Source organism: Plectropomus leopardus, chromosome 2, assembly GCF_026936395.1.
Source record: "Plectropomus leopardus strain MGB_pleo_1.0 chromosome 2, ASM2693639v1, whole genome shotgun sequence".
Classification (NCBI taxonomy): Eukaryota; Metazoa; Chordata; class Actinopteri; order Perciformes; family Serranidae; genus Plectropomus; species Plectropomus leopardus.
The window spans coordinates 10,737,743-10,757,777 of NC_142177.1; the positions used below are offsets into that span (position 1 = coordinate 10,737,743).

The window sequence follows — 20,035 nt, forward strand, 5'->3', positions numbered from 1 at the left end:
GGGCCATAAAAATGACAAATATCAAAGTGTAGTATAAAACAAAGTTACCAAAAAATATTAGAAAGGAGTAACGAAATATTATGGTATAGAATGTCTATGAAAAATCATGAAATATATAATTGTATTGTATTACCAAACAAAAAGCATGAATATCATAGTGCTGTATAATGAAAAGTGATTTAAAAAATAATAGTATTGCATGACCCAAAAAAAGCATGAAAATATAACATACAAAATAACATCAAGATATGTGTCATAGTATTGTATGACCCAAAAACAGTCATTCACAATATCATAGTATATTATGACGCAAAAAAGTAATTAAAAATCGAGTGCAGTTTTCCTCTTGCAGGTAGCGGGCTGGCAGTGCAGGTTGTTAGGGAGTTAGTTAAACTTGGCTGATGAGGTCTTGAGCTAACAACGCTGGCCAGTTAAGTTTGCCCCACTTTCGTCTTTCAGCTCTCATTTTTTTCACGACATGATCGATACTCATACGACAGATTTGTTTGTAAGTGTTGTGTTTATTGGCAAAGTTTTGAGCAACTAAACAAAGATTGCAATTTTCCCAGAATTTCCAATGTGTAGATTGTTCAGTGTGAAAAAAAAAATTACATTTATTTTAACTTGAATGCCAGTGCATGTAAGGCACACTTCATCAGTGCAGTGCAATATTGTCGATACATAACACCACACACTGAAGACATTAAGAGTTGCAGCAGTGCAGGACAAATAATAAACACTGTGCTCTTTGGCTAATTCAATATGAAAAAAATCTAATCTATAAAATGCTGCCAATGTCCTCTTGGTGATGTAAAACTGAATTATTCCTTGCATCTTTTAGTGTCTATTATGGCCATTCAGCATGCACTGCTTGAATTTTGCAGAAATTAGATGCACTGATGTGTTTCACTCCTCTCACTCAGTTCAGCCCATTACAGCCAGGAGACATCACTGTGTTAAAAATAAAACAATCAGCTTCAATTCAAGCAGGTCTCGTATCCAGCTGGAAGACCTTGGCACTGAAATTTGAGCCCCTGATTACAAGTGTAAAAAATAGATCTCTTTTTTTAAAAAAAATCTTATTCATCATCATATCATATTCCCTTTTCTGCATTTTACAAATAAAAGCTCTCCCACTGCCCAGGACAGGAAGACATATGCGCAGTGCACTGACGACCTCTGACACGTTTTGGTGCTTGTCCTTTCTACAGGTAGGCCTTGGGGACGATTGGGTCTCCGTACATGCAGTCCTCCTCCAACGCCAGGTTGTATTTGCTTCCACTCCCTCCCTTGTAATCACTGGTCACAATCCTGAGCCAGCCCTTCTCACCCTGAGGAGAGAGGGGAAATAAATCAGCAGCTATTTTGTAAAGTGATCAATTTGTAATCATTCATTTTTTAAAGCCAAAATGCCAAACGCTCCCTTGTTACTTCTTAGCTCGTTAAGTTAAATAACTTTGGGTTGTGGACTGTTGGTTCAACATCAATTTGAAAATGTCACCAAAACTCAGTTAATTTCTTAATCATACCTGGGATTTTCTTCTTGAACTTAAAGGGCTTTTAAGGGGTTCTTTAAGTGACATATTTTGGAAACAGAATAAAAATGACTCACTGAAAGTCTGTAAACATGCAAGGTCTTTATTTTGAACATAGGTCTGACAACTATTCCTTGTTTTATTGTATCAAGTTAAGAGACTTACCCATGGCTCTCCCCAGGAGTTGCGCACAACCCAGTATTCAACACCGTCCTCCACTCCCCATCCAGCCACTGACACGATGTGATTGATGAAAGCTTCCTCCTGATATTCAGAGTAGAGACCTCCGGTGTAGGCGTCCAGCTTGTCTGTGGCCATAATCCCACAGCTGGGGAAAAGAAACACCACAGATTACTTACTCTGTCAGGGTAAATTTGAAACTAGAAATACCACCACGCAGTTAAGTGCCTCCATGTACCAGTCAAGCACTTACAGTTCACACCAATGTCTGTGAGAACATGGGTGCCTTACACACATCTTCCTCTAGGCAGCACAGAAGATATATACAATCAGCAATTTCAAGGTGGACACCCAAGGTCAATGTCACCAATTCACTGACGGGACAGACAACCCGAAAACATAATGCCTTCGGCCTTGACTATCGCCAGTGCATAGGCATAAAAAGTCTTGAAAAATATTATAGTGCAGTATGATAACATTTTTTAAAAAGCTATTACATTTTTATAGTATAGTATGACCAAAATAAGTCATAGAAAATATAGTTAAGAAAAATATCATAGTGCGATAAAAGTAAAATATATATATATCACAGTAAAGTATGAAAAGTCATTCAAAAAACATCACAGTATATCATGATCAAAACAGTCATAAAAATATCAAAGTACAGTATGACCAAAAAAAAAGTATATTAGATAAGTATGAACCAAAAAAGTACTGGCAATTCAAAGTATAGTATGACCAAAAAGTTACAAATTATATCACAGTATGACAAAAAAAATCATAAAATATATCATAGTATGAGCAAAAAAGTGAGGAAAAAAACATAGTATAGAATGAGTCTAGTATGTAGTATAGAAAATATCACAGTATAGTATGAACATGAAAAGTCATTAAAATATAATATCATATGACCAAAAAAAATCATACAAAATGATAGTATAGTATTGACCAAAGAGCAATACAAAAATTGACCCAAAATTTCTGAAAAATATCATAGCATAGTATGGCAGAAATAGTATGGCAGAAAAGTCATGAAAAGTATCATAGTGAACTATAAACAAAAACGTCACAAAAGGTTTAAGTATGACCAAAAACTTAACATAGTATGACCAAACATGAAAAATATCATCAGTACATTATGATGAAAAGAAGTCATTGAAAATATGATTTTGTATTTAGTATGACCCAAAAAAGGTCATGAAATATCCTATTATAGTATGACAATAAGTCACAAAGAATATCATAGTTAAGTATGACCAAACAGTAATGAAAAACACAGTATAATATACCAAACAAAGTGACAACAAATTAAGTATAGTATGACCAAAACTTGAAATAGAAATCTTTGAATGTATGTTTGTGAATGCATGAATGCGTCACACCCACGTTCCCACCCCTGCAGCAGCAACGCAGATCTCTACAGTCAGTACAGTTTCAAAGTAGGAAACCAAGATTAGCGTCACAATTTCAGTATCTGACCAAACATCTCCCTTTTGACTCTTTTAGAGACTGTTCTGTAACAACTGTGACTGCTTTCAAGCAACGGTGAATCCTTTCCAAAGCAGAGGTTTTGACTTTTCAGAGTAGAAAAATCACAGACGTTAGCATAAACATCAACAACAGCTCTATTCTATTCAAGTTTGACAGAGTACCAGCATGCACAATACCAGGACCCTGAAACTGAAGCAGCCGAATGGAATTCAGCCATCATTCATTGTATTTACGCCTGTTCTGTTCTGTAACATGTTAAAATGTCCTCCGTGAAAAAGGCCCATTGAAAACATTTTTTATTTTCATAAGTTACTGTATGTGTTTGCCTATGAATACTGTTGGTCTGTTATGTGGATAGGGGGTTCCTTACAGTCTTTGGGTTAAGTCCACTTGTGCTTAAATGTGCTATTCAATTACATGTGGATTGTCTACCGCTGTAACTTAAGAACAGTTACAAACCTGATTGGTCCTCTAGCGTAGATCTCTGCCATCATCTTTTCCCTCCCGCTGACAGATCCGTAATCTCCCACTTTCCACATGGTGTAGTTCTTGATAATGTTGCACACTCCAAAGGTGGTGCAGGTGCCACATTGATTGAAGGGTTTGCAGTCTGTAAAGAGGGACACAGGTCATGCTGCAGCTCACACTCGGACAGGTTAAGTGTTACTCTGTGCCCTGAAGGATACTTACCTTGGTCTTTAGCCTGGTAGTTGTTGCATGTCTCATCTGGGATCCCGTGCGTGTTAGCATACTCCCACACTCCACTGTGATCTCCCCCATGGCAACTGCCAGCGTCACCACAGTCGATCACATGCTGGACTGAGAGATAGGCAGACGGCCAAGCTCCTTTCCTCTTAATGTTGATGCGATCTGGTGAGAGAGCAGACACATTTTTATAAAAAGTAAATGATAACTTTAAAAAAAAAAAAAAAAAAAATGACCAGTTCCTGCTAATCGCATCTGTGCAAAGCGGAAGTGGAACTTGCAATCCTATATTAAAAAGTGTCTGAAGAGTCATGTGAGGACCTGCTGTTTTACAATGCAGTAAAACCACATGATTCAGTTTGATTTAGTTCCCATTAGGAAAGCTACTTTGAGTCATACCTGCCATGGCGCTGGTGCTGCCGTGGGCCCAGCAGGAACCGCAGTACTGAGGAATGTGCTGGTTGCGGGTCGTGCTCACATAATTGGTGCCATTGATGTTTCTCCAGTCCCATGATTTGGGCAGATCAGAAATGTTTAAGTACTCATGAGGAAGTGGGCCAGTCCTGTGGATGGACAGGTGATTAGATACATTAGTTCTGCAGCAGCAACAGACTCTATGACTGATCAGTCAGAAAAAATGCCCAAAATATCTTAAGTGTTTAAGTGCTTAAATGCTCAATCCAGAGAAATGCACAGTTTGAAATCAAAAACTGTCTTTCAACAAAATGTGATGTCACAAATCTTGAATTAAAGAGACAGGCAGTAAAACAGAGCATTTGAAAGAAAGTGTGACAAATGTTTTGATGTTGTTTTTTTAACACTGACGCATATAAACATGACCTAGTAGAAACCCAAAAATAACCATATGAACCAGAAAATGAGCATAATCTGGTACATAAGACTAATTCTGATATTTGATATTTATATTGACCACTTTAAAGAATGCATGGTCTTGATTTCTTCACTGTATCATATACTGTATGTACAGTCCTGAATGCTTAAAAAAATTACTACACGCAAAAGTTAATTTTAACTTGTTTTATTTGTTTTCCAATACAGTCTCTATGACAATCAGTCATTCAGGTTAACAGGTGAGCTGTAGGGAGTGTACAGAGCTGCCAACTTCCTCAATCGGTGATTCAGCACAAACCTCGTGATTTAGAGAAAGTGATGACAAAGGCATTGTGTGGACATAACCGAAATCTTTGTTTCGTTTTTACAAGCAAAGGTACTCAGAAAAATAAGATTAAAATACACCATAAACACCTATTCGATAGTCATTTCACCACTGGCTGTTTTTCTTGTTTGTTTTTTTCCCTGCACACAGATATACTTTCATATTTCAGGCTTATCAGTCACATCTGAGTGTGAAAATTAAGATAACATGAACTCAGCAGGCTGCAACTTCTGATAAAGCCAACGGCTATTTGAAGCTAACGTTAATGTTAGCTCGCTAGGTGGCTAAACCAGCTAGCTACAGAAACTAGTAAAATCTTCTTCGTAACTCTTCACACATTTATTTTAAAAAGCACACAGATATGTTCAACTTACTGTAGTCCGAAGCCGTTTTTCCTCGGTGTGCGGACATAACACGGCTGCTTCTTGTTGAAAAACACTCCGGCGCTCACACCGGACAGCACGACTGAAAACAGGACAACCAAAACTGTCCGAGCCATCTTTAAAACACCGAGCAGGCGGCCGGCGGCCCGTGAACCGAGTAACGCTTACCGGGAGGAGACAGAGGAGGTGAAGGCTGGGATTGCGGCAGAGACAGCCTTACCAGTAAAGAGTCTCTGGATGAACTCAGTGCTGATAAACCGGTCCTGGGACCAGAGTCATGTGACCACTAAATCACAGCCCACGTTCTACAAGGAAGTCACGAGTCAAGTGGACAATGTGCCATCGATGAATACATTAAATAAAAACATATATATGGGTTAAGCCTTAACATTTGGGGAATTATCATAGTCCACTGGCCCTTGTAGCCACCTAAAGCCACTACAGTTGTAAAGTTTTTTTTCTCCATAACAACTTCTTTTTTTTTTTTTTTTTTTTTGCATTTACCTCTAAAATCCTCTAACCTTAAAAGAAAGGAGATTAAAATAACAATAAAAGTTCAAACTGGACATAATATGCAATGTAATGCAAAATATAGCGTCATTCTCTCTCTAGCAAACCCAGACTGCACAGTATGAGCAGTGTGAGTTGTTTACCACTTACGGGTCCACAGATTATCAGCCTTGCCCATTATTGGACCCGACTTTTGCCATTTCACCGATTAGCTGTATCGGTGTTTATTTTAATTATCGCCAATAAAATGTAAGAATTAAAAAGTACAAAGAAAGTGTCAGCATGGGAGGAACGTTTACTTTGTAAAAACCCAGGGAGCTATTTTTATTTAAATTTTCTAAAAAAAAAAAAGTTGCTGGGAACTTTCTGTATATGATGTTTAAAAGTTTCAGTATTTATATTTATTGTAAATGTATATTGGTTCCAAACACTGGTTACTGGCCTCATTAACTACTAATAATCAGTATCAATCCTAAAAAAAAAAAAAAAGAAACACATCGGTAAACCCCTACAGAGTTGCAGTCATAAAACTGGACTGCTGTCTTTATTGTGATTTCTGCTGGAAGTGAAAAACTGTTCTTTTGTGATAAGCTATAATACAGATTTTTTTTTAAACCCTAAGTGTGGAACATTGAGCTGTCTTAAAACACTATAATGATCATCATGCAGCTGTCATAAAGCTCTCACAGTTGCCATATTATTTAGGTTTGATGCTAGCTGGCTGCTTTGGGGTCTTTTAACTAATGAAATATTGATGTTGATTAGTGGACTAATATAAGATCTCAGCAGAACTGTGTTACAAAAAAACCTCCTAATGACAAAACCATAGCATGATGTTGTGCAAGATCATGATAGTTAACTAAGACTGAACTAAGGCTAGGTGTGAGAAAAACATGTTAACTGAAATAAAAACTGGACTTTAGAAAAAAAGAAAACAAAACTAACAATGTTGTGTACTTACAATACGTACCAAAGAAAAATACAGAATATTCAGCAAATGTCTTTAGTCTTAGTCAATTTGGTCAAATTTGTCAACACAGCAAGCATGAGGAGGTATTGATGTATGATGTCTGTTGAGACTGGATCTACATGGCTTAGTCAGTCGCCTCAACAAAATGCTGTGTTTGTATTGTATTACAGATTCTGAACATCTTAAATATTGCCCTTAAAAATTACCATCCGTAGTATTAATTTTTGAAATAATAATAATAATAATAATAATAATAATAATAATAACAAAACATTTAAAAACAATAAAAACTAAATTGAAACAAGCACATGCACTCTAGGAACTACCTGCAACTTAACTGAATTGGAACAAAAAAAAATAATGAGAAAAATAAATAAATATACAAAACTATATTAACTGATATTGTGTGACACCATAAACTACTAGATTTAATTTTAGGTGGCATGAAACTTTAGCATCTTCCTGAACTCTAACTACATCTCTCAGCAGACAGATTTCTCCAACAAGCTAGCATGTGGACTCTGATTTTAAAATTGTGTCAGCATTTTTTGTATTTTACGTCAGATCCACAGAGAAGTCAGATGGCACCCACTTTATTGAGGGACAATTTGATTGTCACAAGGCCGAAGAAACATCATACTTGTGCTGGAATCAGTCGAATACTTACAGTTAACATCTTGTATGTGTATTTTGTGCTGACAAAGCATATGTGGCACAGACTGTCAATTACTCATCTGTCATGGTTGCGAAACAGTTAAATACCGCAATGAGCACTCCCTCCTGAGTTTGGTCCAGAGATCACACAATCCAACTATACACAGGGTGAGTACAAAGTGCAGTGGTTGCCAAAAACGCTAGCTTTGCTGATCCTGACCCAGTATTTTTTAACAAAGACAACATTTACGCAACAATCCTTGATTTGCATTAAAGTATTATGCGGCGGGTATTTAAGAAACAAGCATTTATGAGGTAAAACTTTTAACTTGTCATTAAACGTAATGACAATGTAAAATATGAACATTTACAAAGAAGCACTGCTGAAAAAACAAAGACTTGTTAATTAATGTGCCATTAAGATTAACCACCTTTTTTTAAATTTCAGATTTCGTATTAATCTATAAATCTTCATAAAGGGCAACGGAAAGAAGGAGAGGCTACAGAGGTGATCAAGTGCCGAGTCATGAGGACAAATGAGGGCCCGTGTTTCATCACGTATAACACACTTTATGATTTACTGATGATTGACTGTTTTATTCAGTGAAATTTAATCAAACACAGGACATAGAATCACAGTTTAAAATGTTTTAAGTCTAACTGGATGAGCACTTTTTTCAACATTTCAGTGTGTGAGGCAGTGGAGCGGTCAAGGTTGGGAGTAAACCGTTGTGTGCGTGTGTGTGTGTGTGTCTGTATGTTCTACACCAGTCTTCGTCTCTTGCAGTCACGCTCCATCTGGTCCTCAGACATGTTGGTGGAGGCACCCAGAGGAGACACTTGGTTCAGCATGGAGTCATCTGACGCCTGACCAAACAGGGCCATTAGCAAAGCAACGCCAAATCCTGTGGCACGCTCTCCCTGCAGGGACACAAAATAATATAAAATACAAAGGTCAGATTCCAGCGTTGTTGCCGTAAACCTACCCTGCAGTTATCTTTCTTCCGCTATCCCCGAAGTTCTCTTTTTCAGTTAATGTTACTGAAACATGATACCTTGTTCATTGTACAACGCATTTCATTTCTGAGACAAAAGCAATGAACTGTTGAGAAGAATACACATATGCTGCAGTTTTAGTACAGTTTAAGTGACTATCAGCCAAATTTTTATGAGCTGCATCACAAGACCAGGACAGAGAGAGAACAGTTCCTTTATATTTTTGGCACGAAACATTGGCACAATCCTGACACACCTACACACACATGAACATTTCAATTAAAAGAATGCACGATGAGCAGGTGTAATGGAGAACTAGTCTCAACTAGTAACATCAGCTGCATTTGCCTCCTTTAAAAGCAGTGACGAGTTTCATAATGCACAAGGAAACAAACAGCCAAATAAGCTTCTCCACAGAAAGAGTTTGTGTTTTGGTAGATATTACTGGCTCAACAGGTTTCTGTACAACATGGAAATTATATCTGCCTAAAATGACAGAAGTCTCTGTCTCTGTTTGGATGAACAGTTGTTGTGAAAATCGATGGACAAACAACTTCACACTTGGCAAGTGTTTTGCTAAGGAACCAGGAAACGCAGTGTCAACTGCGAGCTCTTTGAATCCACAGAAAATATCTATTAGTAGTGCCTTATGAGCAAACTGTCTACTGCGGAGGACTCCTATAAACTGTTACACTGCCAAACAGCATGCTGGGTACAGCTCGCTCTCCGTCACTTGCTACAGTACATTCATGAACAGATTAAGAAAGACAAAACGGACACTTTTCAGTATCAACAACGAAACTTTAAGAATTAACTCTTTTTTTCTGGGAAATGACATATACTCTGAAGGATGCACAGTGTCAGTGTGAAGCTGTTTGGATGAGCGATTCTCGAGAAAGCTGCAAGCAGCAATACAGGAGGCCAAGTAATCAGCCAGTTTTAAACAGGCACTGCACCAGTTAAACATCAAGTCTGAAAATCAGGTGAACTAGTCTTTAAGTAAATTTTAAAATACTTCTTGTACAAACCAAGTTGTGTGGATTTTACCCTCCATCTCTTACACTGAAATTACATAAAGAACAGGTCTTATAATGGCTAATATTAGGCTCAGACAGTATCACTGTATTATTGCAAACCAGGGTATTTAGAAATATTATATATGAATAGAACGATTTTCAAAACTGTAGTGCACAGCACTGACCACCAGAGGTCATTCTCTCTACTGGTGGAAGAGGCAGCTGGGAAAGATGGAGAGTGGTGGAGTTAAGGCATGGATGTATAAAGAGACCTGGATACAGGGATAAACACTCATTCTTATGACAACTGCTCAGTGGCACATAAAGCCAAAATATTTCAGCTGCTTCGTATAAAATCACCAAGGTGATCCAGGTTTTACTGGCACTACTTTCACACTGTGCGGCCCATAGAGCAGACTAACTAGACATGGTGGTCGAGCTCAACCAAGCCGCTGACTTCCACCAGTCAAACAGCAAACTTGCGGTTTAGCACTTTGCTGATTGGAATGAAGATACAAATGTTTAATCATGCAGCCTCTTCTAGACTTTACAAATTTATCGGACTGAATGGATCAAATACTAATAGTAAAACAAGTCAGTGGTTGCAGTGGTTGTGGTGCTCAAAAAAACGTATCCACTGATTTACAGACATCTCTTTCACCATGCAAGTCAATGGAAAAAAAGTCTTTTTGGCCCGCAGGGCACTGCGTGACAGACTCTGGAAATTGCAGTACCATTGTTTGGCAACAATAAAAACTGTCTTCAAAGCTCTGAGATCTTCCTGGGGACCTGGGCTTAAGTTATAGGACTTAACAGATAAGAGCAACAGCAAGGAGCACATATTATTTTTACATCTAACTCATGAATTAAAGGTTTATTTTGACAAAAAACAGAGCTGTTGATTGTTGGAGCAGTGGAAAGACTAATTAACACGGCGTAGGTATAAAAACATTATCTTTTTGTAACATTTAGTGAGTTTAGTAGAATATAAAAGCCAAAAGAGCTTGTGGAATGTAGAGATCTCGGCACTCGATTGGAAAGAAAAAGACAAACAAACAAAGAACCCCCCCCCCAGGCCTTGCCAGTATGAACAGGATAATTACAGCATGATTACAATGGGAAAAACCTGTTTCAGCATTCATGATGGCACCTGACTTCTTTTAAGACACACCTGAAAAACTGTGGGCCTATTCTTTAATGATCAACATCAGCTTTAATCAAAAACAAGAGAACATGTGATGCTTCATAGCGGTGTTCTCACTTCCCCACAGAATCTGCTGACTCTCTTCTTTCAGGTTACTGACTCAATAAAACCACAAGAACATTTTCCACAGCTGATATGCATATGGATATGCAATAATTCATGTACTGCTGATACAGATTACTTTGTACCATTACAAACTATTAATTTACTTTGTGATGAAGAAATATTTAGTTCAGAAAATCCTTGGCTGGAGGTTTATATCAGAAGTTGGGTTTTATGATCCTGAAGAGCTTGTGTCTATGTGTCACTGAAGCAATGATTAAAACAGCACAGAATTCCAGCTGCTCAAGTGATTTGTGGTCTGAATAAGTATAATTTCTGCTGCCAAATTTGTAAGTCTGTAAAAATGGCAAACTCCTGTTCTACTCCTGTGCACTATTCAGCTTAATAATAGTCTCGTAGAGCCAGTTGTAGGTAGCCGAAAACAATCACACACCCAATAAAACTTTCCATTCACTAGGTGTGATCATAACCTGATTCACTCCAGGTTAAACTTCAGAGAACTAAGTGATTGCACAACATCTGTTGGCACAGCAAATCACTGGTTACTTACAGCATGGACAGGAGAGGCGATATCAACATGGACCCAGACACCAGGCCAATCGAAGCCCAAGTGGGAACCAATGAAGAGGCCAGCGCAGGAGCTCTGGGCATTCTCGCGGTCCTGTCAAAACAAGAGAAGGACGATAAACATCAGCAACCCCCAAAAATAAATAACAACATCAGTCATCAAACTAATATTGTAATTGAAAATTTGAAATACTTCCTAATCTATGTACTAATGACACATTTCAACTGAACAGTATGGCACACCTCTGCTCAGCTCCATTCGCCCTCCTGTTAGCAAAAGCTGTGGACAGTACCTGGTACTTTCTTTGGTACCACCTCTGTCGAGGTTCCAAGGGAGCTGAGCTGAGACTAGAAGGTGGATTCAAACACTGCAAACCAGTGACTGGTTGAGGTAATTGTTAATAGCGTGTCATGGGATATCCTGAACAATGCCGCAGATTTTAAATGATCAATAGCGACTACAATTTTTTAAATTCACTTGGCCCTTAGTTAAAAAAAAAATCGCAGCCAACAAAACTGCGCCATACAACTGACAATTAACAAAGTGCAAACACTCCTCTGTTTGGCTGCTGATGAAAGAATTCAGCAAGTGTCATGTTGAAGATGATGCCATGTAAAGTTTCACAGGACATTATTTAGGCAATCAGCTGAGAATCCTACCGACACAAATCTTTGTTGATTTAAGCTTTAAGCTGGACCAACCAACCAGTGAAAGCCTGTACTGATGTTTAATGAACCAAGCACAATGTGCAAAAGATAAGGGGAGATGCAGCTACAGTGAGCTCCAATTACACTGAAAAATGCCTTAAAAAGTGTCAGTAATACCTTTGTAGAGTATTTTTTGAGTACATAATTTTGATTTTTTTAAATGCTTTCAACTGTCAAACATGTCAGATTTCCATGCCCTTTGTCACGCCTTTTTTAAGCATTTGGTTTTAATGATTTTTTTTTTTGTTACGTACTGCCACAGAGTTCTTCATATCAGCCATGGCAGAGGTGAACTCGCTGAAGTGCAGCTCGGGACAGTAGACCAGGGGATGAGCAAGATCTCCGCTGCTGCGGCCGGCGCGCACACACGCAACCTCCCACTGCTCACTGTTAGTCATCACAGCTGCATGGTACTTCCCTGTAGAGATCCCCTGGACAACAAAAACAAAAAGGTTACTGGTCCAACCTGTTAGGATTATTTGCTGGTTTCAGTCTCCTCAGGTGTTACCAGTGTTTTGAGTTTTGTTTTTATCTTCTAACTTGTGTTCGAGGTTGAAAATGCTCCGGTTCACACTTTCTGTGGAAGGTTTAAAAACAGCGTCTAAGAGGTTATCGCCTACCTGTGCCCCCGTCAGTGTGGCCATATCCAGAATAATATCAGCTGACAGGTCTTTGCTGGCGTACACCACTCCATCAGCCAACACTAGCCTGCCCTCTGCATCAGTGTTATTGATCTCCACTGTCCTTGAGAAAAAAAAACACACCGATTATTTTCTGGGTGCAGTCATACTGTGACAACACAGACAAATATAAATCAGGTAATCTGACACGTAATTATTTAAGTGACACTCACTTTCCAGAGTAAAGAGTGTGGATATCATCAGGTCTTGTGGCTGTGGGTCCAACTGCATTCTCTGCGAGGCAAAACACTGCGTGGAGGTTATCCTTAAAGCCCTGGAGCAAACAGAGGAGAGAGTCTGATAAAAACAACTCAGCAGCAGAGACACAGAGCAGGCCAGAACAGCTGTGACAGCTGCTGAGGGATAATCCAAAAGCTCACCTGTTTGATAGTAGCTCTGAAAGCTCCCAAAATGGCAGCAGCTCCACCACAGTCTCTCTTCATCCCTGGCATTGTGGTCTAGAAAAAGACAACATATTTACATGTGATGAAACATGATTTCATCTGCGATGTGATGACATGCTAATGTTGCACCTCTACCATGCAGGACAGCGACCCATCAGTTCAAACTGGTGTATGCAACAGCAAAAAACATGTGAATGGATTACTGCGAATAGGCTTAGAGCTTAACAGATCAGGGTGTCACAGAGTGCAACTTCGACTATCACTAAGACGACTGCAGAGTTCAGTTTCCTGAAGGCAGCTGTGTGAAAGGTGTTCAGAGAAAAGGCCAAAACACTTTGTAAAAGTGTTTCCTTTGTTGTGGTTTTCGCTGTAATTTTAGTCCAGTCCCCATGATCACAACAAACATCAAACTGTGAGGTACAGCAACACATTTTGAAGCACACGTTATGCACTTTTGTCTGTTAGCATGCAACAGACTACCATCCAGATGAATATAGTAACAGTTAAGTAAACATAATACAGCATGATCTCGTGACCTAATGCATGGTGCGAGTGCGATAAACAGATTAAACAGAGTATGGCTGTTTTACAACTTGACAAACTGTAACTGCAAACTGTAACAAATTTTAATTTCTTCTAAACTGCATATGTACATCAAGACATCAGTCGAGAGAAATTCCCACACACCTGCAGTCTGAAATCAGATTTGTTATTTTTTTGTTTTATACTATTAGTGCAAAGAGCTGAATTATAAGAATGCAATGCAGTTTTAATCAATTTAACTAGATGACTACTCGAGGTGTTTCCTGCAAAGAGGAATATTTGGCGGCCCTTAAAGAGGTTTTAGCCAGTGGCAAAGGAAAGTCCCCATCGCCAAAATAATAAGAACTGAGAATAAAAATAGCAATCCAAATCCTCTCTAAGTGTGTCTAACAGCAACTTATCCAGGAGAACTAAATCTTAAACACAACATCTTTGACTCTTAGCAGTCAACCCTCTTGTCATCCACAGAAGCTATGTTTTACACATGTTGCTGTCACTGGATAGGCCAGCTAAGCTGCATTGCGTGGTCTGAATGCTCTGTTGTAAAGCTAGCACTAAAAGGAGAGACAACCTACTGTGATTTCTCACAAATTAAAGGCTCTTGCTAACTTATTTCTGGGTTTTGGGACATTCTATTTCCAGTAGGTGAAAACATGTCTGATACAACAATCACCCTTTTTTGTGCATCAGTATACGTGTGAAAAGGCAATTTCAGAAGGAATTCATATGTGAACTCAGCGAGAGCTAGTAGAGCTTAAGAGTCGATCAGGCTGTTATATGTAGTCACCCCCAAAAGGCTCAGTCTGAGTCAGGAAAAAACACTGAAGTACTGTAGTGATATTGCCAGTACATTAGCATAACAGCATTTTTTGTTTCTTTTTATAACGCACAACAGTTACTGTTACTTCTCAAGAGGAAAAACAGGATTACCTTTCCCTTGATGCTGAGTCCTCCAGTGTCATACACAATGCCCTTGCCAACCCATGCAATGGTTTGGGTTGCACCATCTGGTGTGTGGCTCAGGACTGCTAATGCTGGAGGATGCTCTGCTGCCTTGCCAACTCCATAAATACCTGACACAGTAAAGAAAAAAAGATGGATAAATAATTGGAGCTACCAATGATCAATCAGAGGATTTGTCATCTCTTGGATAAGGACAGATATACATGCTTATCACTCTTTAAAGGCTGAGGTTGAAGGTTGAAGTTTAATATCTATTGTTAAAGAATAAGATACTAGTTTTAACGAAGACGTTGAGGCAAAGTAAAAATAAAATCACCATGAGTTAGAATTTCAGACTGGATGAATGCAAAGGCAATTCAATTTTTTATGATCATTGCGATTGTATTGATTGATGAAGAATAATTTCCAGAATAACATGATAAATAAATGTGTCTCTAGCTATGAAATTTGGAGTCTTTATGTCAAAAGTTGCAAAACATAAGTTACCCAACCCCAGCTGTTGCTGTTCTTTAGCGACAAATCCACTTTTTGAGCAACAAATCTAAATTAGCTTCAATGCATCCTCCTCGTTTGTTTTAAGTGACTTGTTGCATTTTCAACGACAAAGAAAATTCAGTATAAAAGTTCATATACTGTAAATCAGTTATTCTGCCAGGTGAGCTGTCATAATATGAACTAATCACAGATACAGACGGGCATCTGCAGACAAGTTACCTCCAAAGCCTCTTTGTTTCAGCTCCTCTCCTCGAATAATCACTGGAGTTATTCCCAGTTCAGTTCCCACAGCTTTGATCTCCTGAAAACAGAAATGAATGTCCGTGATGGGGAGGCTGCACCAAAATAATTTGACCATGCAGCTGTGGTGGAGTCAACAGCATTTCCAAAAGAGACACAGTTTCACTTACATCCAAGAAGTGATCTGTATTCATCTCATTGCATGGTGTGTCCACAATCCGAGCTGCCATCCGCACTCCTTGAGCAGCATTAGAGAGACACTGAAAAAAGAAAAAAGCCTTCAGCTACGGCGCACTGTACTCAACGTGAACCACAGTGGTTCAAAAACATGTTATTTTTAAGCAGCATCTTAAATAAAGGTCCTTAAAATTAGGTGCAAAAAACCACAATGTAATACCTCAAGTTCTGCAGATTCCACAGAAGTGCTCTCTTGGCCAACGATAATAAATTCCACGGTGACGTGTTTCTTCTCAGCCCTGCGTGAAGACGAGGAGCGGCGAGAGAAGATGGGGAAGGCCCTGGCAACGGCACAGGACGACGCAAACACATCTGAACGCTCACACACCATCTGAAGAGGACAGAAACACTCCTATCAGCCACTTGGTCACACAATTTTCTCTCACTGGTTGACACAGATTTAAGAGCCATGCCATGGGTGTCATAGAAAGATGGTATCCTGAATTAAAGCAGATCTGCTCTGTAGCGGGGATGCACGATAATATAGGCACCTCATTAGTACTGGCCGACATTGGCTTTAAATGAACTTGGAATTGGCCGACATTCAGATATGCAATTAATATCAGCAGGTCATTGGAATCAACCAAGAAAAGCGTTGTATTTCATGTGTCCATCTGTTGGTGGGCCATCAATACAAGATTATACATGCATAATATGATGTTAATTCCAAGAGACTTGATAATCACTAAAATTGATTGAATAAAAAGTGGATATATCAATATTGGTATTAGTTATCAGCCAAATATGCTGTTATATTTCAGCATGTCAGATACTGGCAAACTATTCAATATTGAGCATTCATTCTGTAGCAATGAGTGCTCCCTAAAGGAGGTTAGAAAATGAAAATTATACTACAGGCAAGAGCTAATAAAATTCTGAAGATACAGACCACAATGCAGCGGTTGTTCCCCCCAGGCAGGCATGAACGGACCAGACGGGACACAAAGTGGGCAGAGGACTGGCTGTTGTGCCTGCTGACCCGAGACGGAAGGGCAGCCACTGCAGCATGATTGAGGTACAGAGGGCAGCTGTCCGTGGGGTTCGGGTTCAGAGCACTGAGAGCTGCCTGCCAGGTCTGAGAAAACATGAGACAAAACTGACATTTTAGATTCACTATGGAGACAGTGGAGCAAAAACAACTGGTGGTATTTATCATTTATCAAGCACAAAATGTAGTGTATGACATGCAAAATATATATATATTGCAATCATTTGATAAGATATTGCAGTGTAAGTGGTGAATTTAGTGTGACTGGTAATTTTTGCACTTAAGTTATACAGAAAAAAAAATTACTGTGATTTTTGCTGAAGTCCCATCCAGACAAGTATGTTCCCTTACATCTGGAATATGATTTGCTGGGGCATCTCTGTAGCACCAAAATGCTTCATTTAAAATGGTATCTAGTGACATATTTCACCTTTATCAAACATTTGAAGCTTCTGCGATTTCAAAATTGTATTTGGCCATATTACAGTTTCGTAATGTTTCAATTAATTGTGCAGCCCAACAAAATTGTCAAGCATTATCTGGTTACAACTTCTCAAATGTGTGGTTTCATGCTTTTCTTTGTCATACGAGTTAGAGATGGACTTTTGATCAGACCATACAAGCAAGTTGAATTTGCCACCTTGGGCTTTGGAAAATTCTGTAAGGTATTTTTTTAACCGCTGCTGTAAAACTGAAAAACTAATTTTAAAAATAATTGGTACATTAATTGATAATGAAAATAATTGATCCTAATTGACTCTGCAGCCATTTGTATCCTTGAAGTGAACTTGTTACACAAGACAGGTCACCTAGTCTGCAGCTACTCCACTGCCATCCAGGACAATGTTTCCATACATGACTTTCACACATGATTAGTGCGTCATTTTTCAAACATCTGGACAAACCAACAACAGGTGGATGTTAAGCTAATATGCAAGTTAAAAATGTGTAATGGATTTTTTTTTTAATAAGAAGGTGCTGTACAACAGTGTCACGATTAGGGAGGACCTTTAGCACCCTGGAAAAATTAGAGTAGGACAAGCAGAACAATAGTGTTGGTTAATCATTGTTGGAGGACACTGAGAAGCTCTGGGACAGACAGAAAACCTTTCCTTGACCTCACAGAGACACTCTCTCAAGTCTCTCTTTATAGACTGGCTGTCACCTTTGCACCACCACAGCTGAGGACTTTGCACAACAGTCTATAGCGCAGTGCTTATGTTTTCATTAGATACTATGAGAGCAGGGTATTTTTGTCCGAGTCTGGTCACTGGACTTGTAAGTGCCACCCTGAAAAAGCTACATAAACAGGATGCCTCCCAGTTTTAGACTTTACATTACTGTCATGGCCATACAATTGTGCCATTATCTATAGAAATGAACTTTTCTCAGTGCCAGGTAATGTGGAAAAGTTCAAAACTCAACTGTCACAGACTATAAAATGTCACATTGTTATGTGACAAGTTACTTTTCTAAACAAATCTTTATTTAGGAACAAACTCTGGCCATTACATCAAGTTGATATACAAACAATACAAATTACCGATTTAGCAAAAAAGAAAAAGTTTTGAAAAATCAATCAAAATTTGTAAAATAAAATTAATGAAAGAAAGACTACTAAAATAGTCAGAGGTCTATTCAGAAAAGAATATATTATTGTATTTTTTATATGGATGGCTTGTTTGGTTTTACATTTCACTGCTTTCTTGGAACTTAACGACTAATTCATGAAGACAAGGAAAAGTGATCTGACTTTAATAGGTCTACATCTGTGAATACATAACTTAATGTCATAATAATAAAGCATCATGTCCCCTTTCTTATCCGCCATTAAAACATCAAATTTAATATCATTACATATCAAATTAAGTGCTTGAGGGTCGTGCTCCATTGTTTAATTTTGAAGCTGTTCCCAAAAACTTCTTACATTTTTACATGCAATAAATAAATTACATGACAAGGTAATTAACTGGTGTTGGTTAAGTACTAGTTAAGATCTAAAAACTTTCACTAATGTGGATTTAAGTTGTTGTTGTAGGGCAAGTCAACCCTACAACAATGGTTATTTTTAACAACACTGGCGTTGTAAGTCTGTCTTCCACTGAGTAACAGTAAACTATCTGCAACAAGGCGTAAACACCTCCTTCATTTTTAGAGCTACTTTATAACAAGTTTAACAAGCTAACTTTCAAATTAGCATTATAAGCCTCGGACGAGTTAATGTTAGCTCGATAGCTAATGGTCTTCATTAATTTAGCTAGCGGTGTTAGCTTGAGCTTCCCCAGTTAGCATAGCGCTAACGTTAGCAGTCATTTCAGCCATAGTTTTACCTCTTTGCTAACGGCCGGCTGCAGTTTTCCTTTGACTTGGCTCCAGCCGACTTTCTGCAAGTTGGTCAGCTGTCCGATGATCAGGACAGGCCGATTCTGTGGCTCGGAGTCACCGGCTGAAGCCTTGAACTCCAGCACCACATTCGCCATGTTTGTGAGTAGCCGGAGAGAGACGGAGAGCTGACGGACTGCTGTCGTTCACTGAACAGCCCGGGCCGGTGTCGTGCCAAATACTGATCCTCTGCCAGAAAGTGATCGCCGTCCGCGGATGCGCACGCAGCCTGTTAAAGCTGTATCGCCTAGTATTCACGTCTTCAGCTGCTCTCACATGGATCAAAATTACTGGAGTGATTACAGTTAGTCAAATAAAACCCCCAAGAATTAAATATAGTCATTTTGAGGCAGAGGCAACTTTTAGTGACAAGATAGCAGCTGAAATCACTTTTTTGGCAAGTTGAAAGTTACATTTTATGGGTTGCATTGGTCTTTTAAAAGTATTTACACAGGTAAAAAAGGGACCAAGTGGGCAATAACTTGTCAAATATATTCACTCTGAATGAAATGTAGTCATTTTGAGGCAGAAACAACCTTTCTGTGGCAAGATAGCAGCTGCAATCACTTGCTGGCAAGTTGAAAGTGGCATTTTATTTGTTTCATTGGTCTTTTAAAGGTATTTAAACAGGTAAAAGAGGACTAGGTGAGCTGCTATCTGTCAGATATATTCTCTGTGAATAAAATCAAGTGACAAAAAAGCAGCTGCAGTCATTTTTTGGCAAGTGAGAAATTGCATTTTATGCATCGTATTGACCCTTTAAAGGTATTTACACAGGTTAAAATGAGTGGACCGATTACAATTATTAAAATACAATCCCCAATAATTAAATCTAGTCATTTTGAGGCAGAACAACCTTTCAGTGGTGAGATAGCAGCGACAATCATTTTTTGGCAAGTTGAAAATTGCATTTCATGCATTGCATCTGTCTTTTAAAGATATTT

General features: G+C 38.7%; 2 protein-coding genes across 2 annotated transcripts; both read right to left on the reverse strand.

Annotated features, from left to right (window-relative positions):
- Positions 1–501: 501 nt before the first annotated feature.
- Positions 502–5,732, reverse strand: ctsz (cathepsin Z). The gene is made up of 6 exons (XM_042505676.2): positions 5,463–5,732; positions 4,311–4,474; positions 3,897–4,076; positions 3,666–3,816; positions 1,701–1,863; positions 502–1,331 (listed from the first exon to the last, which is right to left on the reverse strand). The coding sequence occupies exons 1-6, from the start codon at positions 5,585–5,587 to the stop codon at positions 1,206–1,208; spliced, it is 909 nt and encodes a 302-aa protein (XP_042361610.1). The 5' UTR covers positions 5,588–5,732; the 3' UTR covers positions 502–1,205.
- A 1,796-nt stretch (positions 5,733–7,528) lies between these two features.
- npepl1 (aminopeptidase like 1) lies at positions 7,529–19,280 on the reverse strand. The gene is made up of 12 exons (XM_042508587.2): positions 19,040–19,280; positions 16,611–16,796; positions 15,882–16,052; positions 15,655–15,744; positions 15,464–15,545; positions 14,717–14,859; positions 13,220–13,297; positions 13,013–13,113; positions 12,780–12,903; positions 12,414–12,590; positions 11,435–11,545; positions 7,529–8,526 (listed from the first exon to the last, which is right to left on the reverse strand). The coding sequence occupies exons 1-12, from the start codon at positions 19,187–19,189 to the stop codon at positions 8,368–8,370; spliced, it is 1,572 nt and encodes a 523-aa protein (XP_042364521.1). The 5' UTR covers positions 19,190–19,280; the 3' UTR covers positions 7,529–8,367.
- Between the last annotated feature and the right edge of the window lie 755 nt (positions 19,281–20,035).

What these genes read in the sequence shown, in the direction of transcription:
- ctsz (XM_042505676.2), bottom strand. Translation starts at nt 5,587, where the DNA reads ATGGCTCGGACAGTTTTGGTTGTCCTGTTTTCAGTCGTGCTGTCCGGT. An exon ending in AAAAACGGCTTCGGACTACA is followed by an intron (nt 4,475 to 5,462) that starts GTAAGTTGAACA and finishes GTCCATCCACAG; the next exon opens with GACTGGCCCACTTCCTCATG. An exon ending in TACGCTAGAGGACCAATCAG is followed by an intron (nt 1,864 to 3,665) that starts GTTTGTAACTGT and finishes TCTTTTCCCCAG; the next exon opens with CTGTGGGATTATGGCCACAG.
- npepl1 (XM_042508587.2), bottom strand. Translation starts at nt 19,189, where the DNA reads ATGGCGAATGTGGTGCTGGAGTTCAAGGCTTCAGCCGGTGACTCCGAG. An exon ending in TCAGAGCTACTATCAAACAG is followed by an intron (nt 13,114 to 13,219) that starts GTGAGCTTTTGG and finishes TGTTTGCTCCAG; the next exon opens with GGCTTTAAGGATAACCTCCA. An exon ending in CACACTCTTTACTCTGGAAA is followed by an intron (nt 12,904 to 13,012) that starts GTGAGTGTCACT and finishes TTTTTTCTCAAG; the next exon opens with GACAGTGGAGATCAATAACA.